This window comes from Myotis brandtii, unplaced genomic scaffold (assembly GCF_000412655.1).
Source record: "Myotis brandtii unplaced genomic scaffold, ASM41265v1 scaffold358, whole genome shotgun sequence".
NCBI lineage: Eukaryota > Metazoa > Chordata > Mammalia > Chiroptera > Vespertilionidae > Myotis > Myotis brandtii.
Genome location: NW_005363772.1, coordinates 2,164,471 through 2,175,380, shown reverse-complemented (window position 1 = coordinate 2,175,380; position 10,910 = coordinate 2,164,471). Strand labels below are relative to the sequence as shown.

Sequence of the window (10,910 nt, the reverse complement as noted above, 5' to 3'; positions counted from 1 at the left end):
ATTCTATGCTACCAGATGGTCTTCTGCACACACCTAAGGTCCTTTGACCTGCAACCTAGAAAACCAGTGCTTAATCTGGATGGAGCCTGTCCTCACCTCCCCACCGCTCACCCCAGACCTCTGGTCTCCATCAGCTGTGCGATACTACTTAGCGCACTGTTGATGTAATGCTTCAGCTGCCGCAGGTTTGTACTTTGAATAACATTGAAATCCATAGGATGTGGAGCTGGGGTGATAACATGAATTATGGTTCATTGGCAGAATGTGTTTCCCAAAGATCACGCAGAGTTTGTGGGGTGCAGTTTCTTTAATCTAGCAGCAGGTTGGCTCATCGTTGCTTTCCAGAAACTGTTCACCAGCTTTGACGCGTCAGCCATGGCACCATGGGAACAAGCAGTCCAACATTGCTAAGTAAACTGGCAAGAGAGGGCTGTGTTAAACAGTGTGGCAACGTTTTCATTTAAATGAGAAACGTAGCTGGCAAATGGAACCGAATCTCCAGTTCTTCCTTCCTTTGAGCAGCCACATGCAGAAGGGAGCTGTGAGGAAGAGAAATGGAACAAGAGAGGAAGCCAGGTTAAGGGGATATTTCATCCACTCCAGGTGAGGCTGATGAAGTGCCCTCGTCTCATGGAAAGCACCTCATCTTTCCTAAGTCCGTTTGTTTTTTAACCATTTAAGAGTAGGTGGCATACGTCATGTGTATTTATTCATCAGTGTGTATTTCCTGAGAACAAGAATTGCCTTTATATAAACAGTACAGTGATCAAATTGAGGAAATCAATACAGTATTGCTAGAATATTTTAATCTATAGACCACGTCTGAATTTTGTCAATTTATTTCAATACTGAACTTTATAGCATGTTCTCTCTTCAGTACACGATTCCACTCTGATCACACATTGCATGTAATTACCACTTCTCTTCATTCTCCTCTCACCTGAAACAGCTCTTCAACTTTCCTTTGTTTTTGACATTGATATTGTTGTTTCACAGATGTTCATTTTTATGGAATATTCCTCTATTTGGTCTTGATTGATGTTTCCACATGATTAGATTCAGGTTATGCATCATTACATAAGTGATGCCATGCCCTTCTCAAGGTATTCCATCCATGATGGACATATGATGTCCACCTCCTTCTCACTGACAATTTAATTTTGGTTATATGGTCAAGGTGCAGTCTTTTTTCTCCCTTGTATAGTTACTGGTTTTCCTCTTGTGACTAATACACAATCTATGGGGTCATGTCTACTTTTTATTTATTTACTTATTATTTTTTAAATATAGTTTTATTGATTTCAGAGAGGAAGGGAGAGTGAGATATTATTAAATAATAATATAGAAACATCAATGATGAGAGAGAATCATTGATCGGCTGCCTCCTGCACACCCCCCACTGGGGATCGAGCCAACAACCCAGGTATGTACCCTGACCAAGAGTCTAACCATGACCTCCTGGTTCATAAGTTGAAGCTTAACCACTGAGTCACACCAGCTGGGCCATGTCTTCTTTTTAAACCAGTGTTTGCACCAAATGTCAGGACCAATCTAGAATTAAAATTTTTTTCTAAGTATGTAATAATTCCTGCCATATTTGTGGCAAAAAATATATCCATGTACAACATTGATATGAAATAGAAAGCCAGTAGAATATGATTGGAACTAGATACTCTGGAGTTAGATGGCTTTGGTTTGAATCCCAATCCCCTCACTTTCCTGATGGAAAACTTTGGGGTGTTGCCTCGCTGTGCTCAGTTTTATCATCTATAATAACTGAAAGATAAAAATGCTGTCCTCACATATGGGGTTGTTGCAGGATTAAATGAGCTGATAATATGTGTCTGGCACATAGTCAGCACACAATTAACGTTGGTTTTATATGTAATATATATTTTATATACAATATATACTTTTTCAGGGTAGTAAATAAAATCCAAATAATGAGGTAACATTTTTAGCTACAGGTACTATTCTTCCACTACCAGATCCAAAAATAAACTTAGCCAATATAATTTTCAAAAATCCCTAATGCAAGTGCTTTTACTTTCTTATTCTCTTTCCTTTCTTTCTTTCTTTCTTTCTTTCTTTCTTTCTTTCTTTCTTTCTTTCTTCCTTCCTTCCTTCCTTCCTTTCTTTCTTTCTTCCTTCCTTCCTTCCTTCCTTCCTTCCTTCCTTTCTTTCTTTCTTTCTTTCTTTCTTTCTTTCTTTCTTTCTTTCTTTCTTTCTTTCTTTCTTTCTTTTGTCTCTCTCTCTTTTTCTTTCTTTCTTCCTTTCTTCCTCTTTCTCTCTTTCCCTTCCTTTCTTCCTTCCTTCCTTCCTTCCTTCCTTCCTTCCTTCCTTCCTTCCTTCCTTCCTTCCTTTTCTTTCCTCCCTCCCCCCCTCCCTCTTTCCTTTTCTTTTAGGAAAGCTGGCTGATACCTTTATTGCTTTAAGTTTAGAGGGAGGGGCTCTCTGGAGCTCTTGGTGGGGCGGGCCCTTGCTCTTCACCTTGACCTGCTTCTGGCTGCGCAGGATGGAGCTGGCCCTGCCAATGGCGTCCATGCGCGGATCCCGACGGTGCTTGTTCTTGCGGATCAGGTGCGGGAAGCCGCTCCGCACGGAGGAGGCGGCCGGCTTTCGCTGGCCCATCTTCGCTGCATGATGACTGCCACGCCTTTGCCATCGGGCGCCGGCTCCATGCCCACCATCTTGCGGTGCATCAGCCCGTTGAAAGGAGTTGCGGGCCTTCAGGTTAGTGGGTTTGGTGCTGTATGTCTGCTTGTTTCTCCTAATCAGGCGGGCAGACATGCGGCAGCTCCTCACGCTACGTTTCTTGAACACATTTGTAACAAGCTCCTACAACGTGCCAAGCACAGATGTAGGTATGGGGCCTACCGTGATGAGCCAGACAGCTCTGGTGATGATATCCTAGGACATGGATCAGACACAAGTAGTCTATAAATTAAGACAATTTCAAGTAGAACCCGGTGCCCTGAAGAAAACAGAACAGGCCCTTGCAATAGAGAGAACCTGGGGTGGCGATGGGGGTGACTTGGTCAGGGAAAGCCTTTTGGTGACACATACTTAATGTCTCTTCATTGCTCATCTAACAAAAATTTTTATAGACTTATGACTTGAAATGAAACAAAGTGGACAAATCTTTCCCAGGACATTAAGCTCTCTATAAACAAGATAGCACCACAGTTATGTTTTCACAGAACATGTATCAGTGAAACTGATTTCAAATAGCGATCTTCTTCATTGAAAACCAGCCCCTTTATTGCCCTGGCCGGTGTGGCTCAGTTGGTTGGGCATTATTCCAGGCACCTGAAGGTTGCCCACTCCCTGATAGGGGGCATGCAGGAGGCAGCCAAATGATGTTTCACTCTCACATTGATGTTTCTCTCTCCCTCTCCTTTCCTCTCTAAAAAAAAAAAATTAATATAAATATTTAAACTTTCCTTTAAAAAAAAATCTGCCCCTTTACCATCATCTCTTCTTAATTAAGCTGCTGATGGTATTGAGTACACAGTTCTATTTAGACACTAGTTGCATAGATGCTTCTTTCTTCCCTCATGTATTTTCCATCCTAGCTTTTATGTATGCAAGTTGTCCCTTCAAATATGCTGCATGGTGTCCAAAAGCAACAAGTTGAAACTTACCTCAGAGCACACATCACCAGTCCTTCATTTCTCCAGTCTCTCATTGGCCCCCTCAGTGCTACACTGCTCAGAATTAGTAACATCCCCAGGTTGCTGTTCGTGCCTTCTGAGATCTTACTCAGGGTTTCTCATGTGGCCCCCTTGGACATGAGGAATTCTGGGCTAGACAGTCAGCCAGTCTTTCATTTGTAACTGGGACGTACCACTTATCAGCTGTGTGAATTTGGGAGGGCTGTTAACCTCTCTGAAATGCAGGGTAATTGTGAGGTTTGGATGACATTAAGTGAGATTATGTGTGTGAAAGCCTAATATAGTATTACAGAGAAAGGAGAACTCTCCCTTCTTTTCCCTCTTACTAGTATTTAGTTACTGTAGCTGGTCTAATAAATCGACAGAGACAGACTAACCAGAGATAGTCATCTATGATTATCGAAATTCTTTCAGACAGTTGAGGGAAGGTCAAAGGTTCTTCCTGAATCTTTTGTTTCCTAAAATTAACCAGTTTAAAATCATCAATATCTCAGTATCTAATGAACAAAATAAACTGATGAACAAAATAGATCCAGAGACATAAAAGCATAGAACAGACTTCGGAATCTCAGAGGGAAGTGTGTGTGTGTGGAGGGGGGGGGGGGTGCCAAAGACCGTGTATGCAAAGGACACAGACAATAAGGTGGTGGAAGGCCTGGGACTGGGAGTGGAGGTGGGCTGGAAGAGGTCAGTGGGGGAAAGAAGGAGGCATGTAATACTTTCAACAATAAAGCTGAATTTTAAAAAATAGAAAAAAATTAAATAAAGGCATATTTGGGGGGGGGGGCAAACTCTGCTCCCCTCAGTACCTTGCCTAGAGTTCAGGGGCTCATCAAATGTGAAGTCCTCCTCCCCAACACATACCTCTGGTGACCTGTGCAGAGCTAATGAGTCTCTCCCAGGAGTCCCTGAAACTGGCCCAGCTCCCTTTAGGAGAGAATTTTTATCCTGGGAGGACAGCAAATACCTGGATGATGAGATAGTTTCCAAAACTACCTCAACAGGCTAGTCCAGGATTTTAAACCTGGGAGCCATAGACCCTAAAGCACAGGAACCCTGGCGGTAAGGGTGGGTGGGGGAATTGGAGAAAGCTGGGTGGTGAGAAGCATGAAAAGCAAGCTTTGTCCATTCTGATTTGTGTGATCTGTGTCCTGGTAGACACAGCAGGCATTCTTGTCCTTTCTAGGTCTGCTCCATAAAAGTTCTGCTCCTAGTTTGTTGTTGTTGTTGTTTGAAGATTTTTTTTAAAGAGAGAGGAAGGGAGAGAGAGAGAGAGAGAGAGAGAGAGATCGATGTGAGAGCAAAACATGGATTGGCTGCCTCCTGCATGCCCCCTACCCTGAAACCCAGGCATGTGTCCTGACCTGGAATCAAACCAGCAACCTTTTTGGTGCATTGGATGATGCCCAACCAACTGAGCCACACCACCTTGCTCCTAGTTTTATGGTGTTTTTTTTAAATCCTCACCTGAGGATATTTTTCCATTGATTTCTAGAGAGTAGAAGAGAGGGAGAAAGAGAGAGAGAGAGAGAGAGAGAGAGAGAGAGAGAGAGAGAGAGAAACATCAATGTAAGAGAGATATATTGAATGGTTGCCTCCTGTAAGCGCCCCAACCAGGGCTGGGGATAGAACCTGCAACCGATGTATGTACCCTTGACCAGGAATCAAACCTGAGACCCTTTTATCCATGGACTGACACTCTAATTACGGAGCCAAACTGGCCAGGGCCTGCTCCTAGTTCTTGATGAAGTATTTACACAGCATTGTCATTTAATGCCTAATAGGTTAGAATTTAGTGGTTTTATCATAATTCTTAGTTCACACTTGCATGCCTGCCAGTTGCATACCTTCTAGTAACTAATATTTAGTAAGACATCATAGGATAGGGTGGGAATTTTGCAGTTTTTATGGTAGCTTAAAGCAGTTGCTAGAATGATTTTGTTGTTGTTGTTAAAACTAGATGTTTGGTTCTGATTATAAAAATAACATTTTCAAAACTGGTAAAATTAGAAATGTCATGGAAGAAACATGCAGATCAATAGAGAATTTTTGTAAGTTTTTTTGGTTTTTGAGCCAAACTGATGACATATGCCAGGGAGCGAATTCTCAAATGCTCCAGAGAACAAGTTTTGCAGCTTCTTTTCTGCATCTAAAATTAAGGAGGGATCATACATGAAGGTGGGAGAAAGCAAGGCAGGGGTTGGATTACACTAGGATAGTTGACAAGATTATGTGCTCTCTTGAGGGTTAATTTCCTCTTCAAGGGGTATTACTTCTGGCATTTCAAAAGTGTGTTAACCCACCTTCTCAAGGACAATGGGCAGGGCTGGTTTAAAAGCTTTCCCTAAAGGAATTACAGGTCTGGGGCATGACTACCCACCGTGACCTTCCCAGTTAGGAATTTATGATCAGATCATCCGGTGATGTCACTTTCCATAGGACCTCCTTATTTATCTTCCACAGAACACAAGCAAAGTGATTACAGAGCATTGCAGAGCAGTATTCCAGAACACTCTTTCTGCTTTAGAATCTCCTGCTACTTCATGGGCCTTCCCAAAGTACTACCTCAGAATCCCGAAGGGTGGGACCAGGAATCAACATTTAATGAACTGAAGTCCCATAACTAAGGTTCTGACTATATATTTAATTTTTCTTGCCCTTCAACTACTATTTTTATTCATCCAAAAATATAAAAGCTGTTAAGATTCTGAAAATGTATGTTTTGTAAAGTTTTTATAAAACAATGTGCAAACTTGTAGTGAATACTTTGCCAGATAAAAAGCTTTCTACATACAATAGGGTGAGTGAGTACAAAGTACAAAATAAACATTGATCAACTAGGCTGGTAGGTGCCAATTTACATAAATCTGCAAATAAGCCCCGCCCCCTTTTATGTAGAGACTTGTGGTTTTTCAAGCCCAGAGGGGTGCTTTGAGACTGCTTGCCTTAGCTCTTTCGTTTTGGTTTCAGTTCTCCTGTACACACACCTTGTTTGGATACCTGTGGCAGAGTCCATGCCCCACCCCAGTTCCAGGCATCCGGGTTTTACTGCCCCAGCCCCAGTGTTTGTTTGGGGTCCTGTGGCTTTGAGAGAGGTGTGGCTTCCAGGATAGACTAGCTTATTTATACCTGTAGGTATGGCTTTGTCTCCCTGGATTTAGGACACCATGTATGATGTGTGTGTGTGTGTGTGTGTGTGTGTTTATTACTGACACTATTACACATGTTCCCATTTCACCCCCTCCCTTTGCCCACTTCCACCTACCCCCACACCCCTTCCCTCTGACTATCACCACACTGTTGTTTGTGTCTATGTGCTATGTATGATGTTTTGAGCATCAGGTCTCACTGCTCCAAACTCCCCCTCCCCCGCCCAGTAATTGACTATGTCAGAATTTTTTTCCCCCCCAAGCAAAGTTACATAAAAGAAAGGACTAAGAAAATGGGCTTTGGGGGCAGGAAGATCTGACTTCAAAGTCTGGCCCCACCCTTCCAACCATGTGACCTTAGTTCTCATTTTCTCATATGCAAAACAAGCACAATTTCTAACAGGAGAGCAAGGATTAAATGCCGTAATGTATATAAAGTGCATGGCACACAGTAGTCTTAATAAATGGTGTTATAATTATTACTCTTTCACCTAAACTTTGAGCACCTACTCAAATGTAATCCTGAGAAGGGAGGAAGGATGGGATGTTTGGAACAGAGGAGTGGTGTTTGTTTTGGAGGGGCATGGAGCCAGCCCAATGGTGCTGGTCTCTTGATTGGGATTGGGTGGCCATACCCAGGTCCAGGCTCCTTACCAACGAAGCAATGACTTCCCAGACATTACTGAAGGACACCTAAGGGTTGAAGAGAATAAATCTGAGGATCTAAAGCAAAGCTCTAAGCAATTGTGCCAGATTGAAAATTTTGCTTTCTGCAACATATACACATTTATCTATATATATAAAAGCCTAAGTGACCCAACGACCAAACGACTGAACAAGCAAACAACTGGTTGACCAGTCGCTATGATGTTCATTGACCACCAGGGGCAGATGCTCAACACAGGAGCAGGCACAGCTGGGCTAGGATGAGCAGGAGCTGGGTGATGCCGGCCCAGGCTTGGGCTCCTCCCGGGCCTCCTGCCGCTTCATGCACTACTACATCCCTCAGGGGATGTCAGACTGCCGATTTCGCTCGATCTCTCAGCCTGGCCTGCAGGGATTGGGCCAAAACCGGCAGACCCACATCCCACGAGGGGTCCCAGATTGCGAGAGGGTGCAGGCCAGGCTGAGGGACCCCAATGGTGCACAGATCCGGGCCTCCAGTTTTTACATAAAAACGATGGTTTTCCCTCCCCAAATCTTCATGTTAAATTGATACTCTAAGAGGTTGCCCTATGTTTATCCTGCAGCCTCCCATGCCCCTGGGTGAGTACACACACAGTGTTTGAGAAGCAGCTATCTAAAGTCTAAAGAACAAATCCCACATTCCTTCTAGGGCCTTCGGGTCCAAGTGCTGTTTACTTCTCTACCCTCTGTCCCTTCCAAACGCCTCCCAAACATATGAGGTCCTTCGCTGCCTGCACCTTTACTCCTGTGGCTTCACCGATTCTGAAGGGCCTTCCTTCCCACTGTCCTCTCCCCTGCTTCCTCCCCTCCCCGCAACTCTCCCTCCCAGATCAGCCGGAAAGACAATTCTGGGAAGCCTTTCCTGGCTTCTCCTGACAGTAACATGGCTCCTGCCTCCTGCACCCAGTGTGCTTTGGGCACACAGAGTGGCAACTCTTCTATTGCTCACTAAGGAGTCGGACCTGGCTGCATTCATCTTTGTATCAGAGAATACTTAGTAAGCACTCAATAAATAGTTATGGGCTAGATTGATTAATGAAAGGGAGACCATTGGGAAAGGAGCTGTTTTAAAAAGTCTTTTCTCTTTCTCATACCCAGGACTGTTCTTTGGGCAAAGAGGATAGAATGAGCCCAGCATTTTAAAGAGAGACATCCTGAATGTTGTTAGCTCGTGTGCATTAACGTGGATCTGATGCACACAGCAGGGCTGTGTATTAACTACTAGTATATGACTTTACAATACTTCCTTCTTACATTATGTATTTTTAGAGAAAAAAAATTAAGATAAAGTTTTTGTTTTTGTTTTTTAATTTTGCAGATGGAGCTAGTGTTAGAAAAGTGAGATACGAGATGATGTGTCAAAACTGGTTCATTTTTGTTTTCATGTTTTTAGTTTGTCAGATCAGACTAAACTCATTTCTCCAGTGGTTATTCTCAAAAGTTTCACCTTTAAATAGAAAAGTAATGATGTGAAAAGCACACACACACACACACACACACACACGAGGAGACACACTGTTGAGAGAGGAAAGAAGTGGAACCATTATAAAAATCCACTGCTCCTGGAATCTTGCTATATTTGGCCTTAAATTGACAATAAGTACTGACAATTATTGGATGCCACAGTTCAGTTCCTTTAATTGCAGATACTAGAAATAACAACGTCCAACCAAAACAGAAAAAAACAAACAACCCATATCTACTTTCAGACTAGTTTGCTCATAAAGTGTATTACTCTATGCCTGGAGGTCTGCATTCCCTTTTATCTACCAGTCTTTAGTGAGTCTATATATAATGCTAGGGTATATCAATATCTTAAAGAAATATATGACCAGAGATTTAAGTTTATTTTTAAATTTTTATTCTTTTTCTTACTTATCCATAGCCTTTAGGGCCTGTTTGAGAGTCCGGTTTGAGAATTATTTATTGAGCTTCCATTATGTGTCAGGCCTGTGCATACTGAAGGATTGCAGTCCCTAATCTCTAGTAATTGACAGTCTGATCAAAGAGAGTTATAAAGACCTATATACAATACAGCTCATTTATTAAGTCCAAGGACCTAGAGCAGTGGTTCTCAACCTGTGGGTCACGACCCCTTTGGGGGTCGAACGACCCTTTCACAGGGGTCGCCTAAATACATCCTGCATATCAGATATTTACATTACGATTCATAACAGTAGCAAAATTACAGTTATGAAGTAGCAACGAAAATAATTTTATGGTTGGGGGTCACCACAGCATGAGGAACTGTATTAAAGGGTCTTGGCTTTAGGAAGGTTGAGAACCACTGACCTAGAGCATTCACTAATTGACTTAATTAGCATGTGCTTTATCTTTATTAATGAAACTGTAAGCATATTTTCTCCTCTGCAAATTCACTTGAAAATGCATATCTGTATAAGTATTCACACACTGATGAGTATGACGAGGCAACGAACAGGATGGAGAATTTGAGTGTTAGAGTAGTATTTTTCATTGGGAAATATACGAGATAAATTATTATTCATGGTATATACTTAGCTTTAAAAGAGATATTTCTTTATTTTAGGTAAATACTGTAATAATCCTTTCCCACGAAAGTGAAGACAATATTTCTAAATTTAAAAAAGACAGGAAAAAATTTAAAAACCATGGATATTTTCTTCAGAATTTTGACCTGAATTTAACCTTATTGCATTACCTAATGTTTTCAGAAGTAGAAACTGTCAGCCATTTCAGGGATGTTTTCTGAGGTTACTTGTTAATAAATAGGCAAGGAATTTTGAATAATGTTACTTCCCACTAAGTATGGATCATTTCTAGGTGGTTCCGGGAATTGCTGAATTTTAAAATGGTTTTCCTTTTGTCTTAGTGCACATCAAATGGTAAACATCCATGAACAGAGATCAGAAGGGCCTCTGCTTGAAAATTGATCAAAGAGAATTCACGATGTTAGAAGAAAGGTGCAAGGTAAATATCAAAATTTTCACCCCTGAAAACCCAGAAATGTAAGCATGCAATAAGTAGTAAGGAAGGCTAGTAATCACCTAGAAAATCGCCACAGAAATGGTTTAGGAGGTGATCAGACACAAGAGGTATGTCCAGTGGGAGATTTTTGCTTCCAGGAACCACTGCATGCAAATACTTCAGGAAGAAAATAAGAAATCTTTTATGAGATCTGATTTCCCTGGGGGGAAATATGGTGGGTGTTCTTTAGCATTTATACTTTTTCACCTATACAGAAAAGGTCTGCGGAGTGGTCATTTATTTACCAAAACTGTGATTCAGGTTTCACATACAAAATGACTGCATTATACGGATTCTTACAGTGGCTGACCATACTTGGGTTAGAATCAAGCATTCATATTCACACTTCTGGTTGTTGAAAGGAAAAAGGAAGCTTTAATGGTAATGATGAGGT

At 41.9% G+C, this 10,910-nt stretch overlaps 1 protein-coding gene across 1 annotated transcript in view; it reads right to left on the bottom strand.

The window, feature by feature from the left end:
• Positions 1–236: 236 nt before the first annotated feature.
• The window catches only part of LOC102254701 (60S ribosomal protein L28-like), an 82,985-nt gene continuing 72,311 nt past the window's right edge, over positions 237–10,910 (bottom strand). The window contains exons 2-3 of the mRNA XM_014544260.1: positions 2,422–2,838; positions 237–539 (exon numbers count right to left, since the gene is read on the bottom strand). Of these exons, the coding sequence (XP_014399746.1) occupies positions 408–539; positions 2,422–2,790 (501 nt within the window). The 5' untranslated portion in view covers positions 2,791–2,838 and the 3' untranslated portion in view covers positions 237–407. The remainder of the gene's footprint in view (positions 540–2,421; positions 2,839–10,910) is intronic.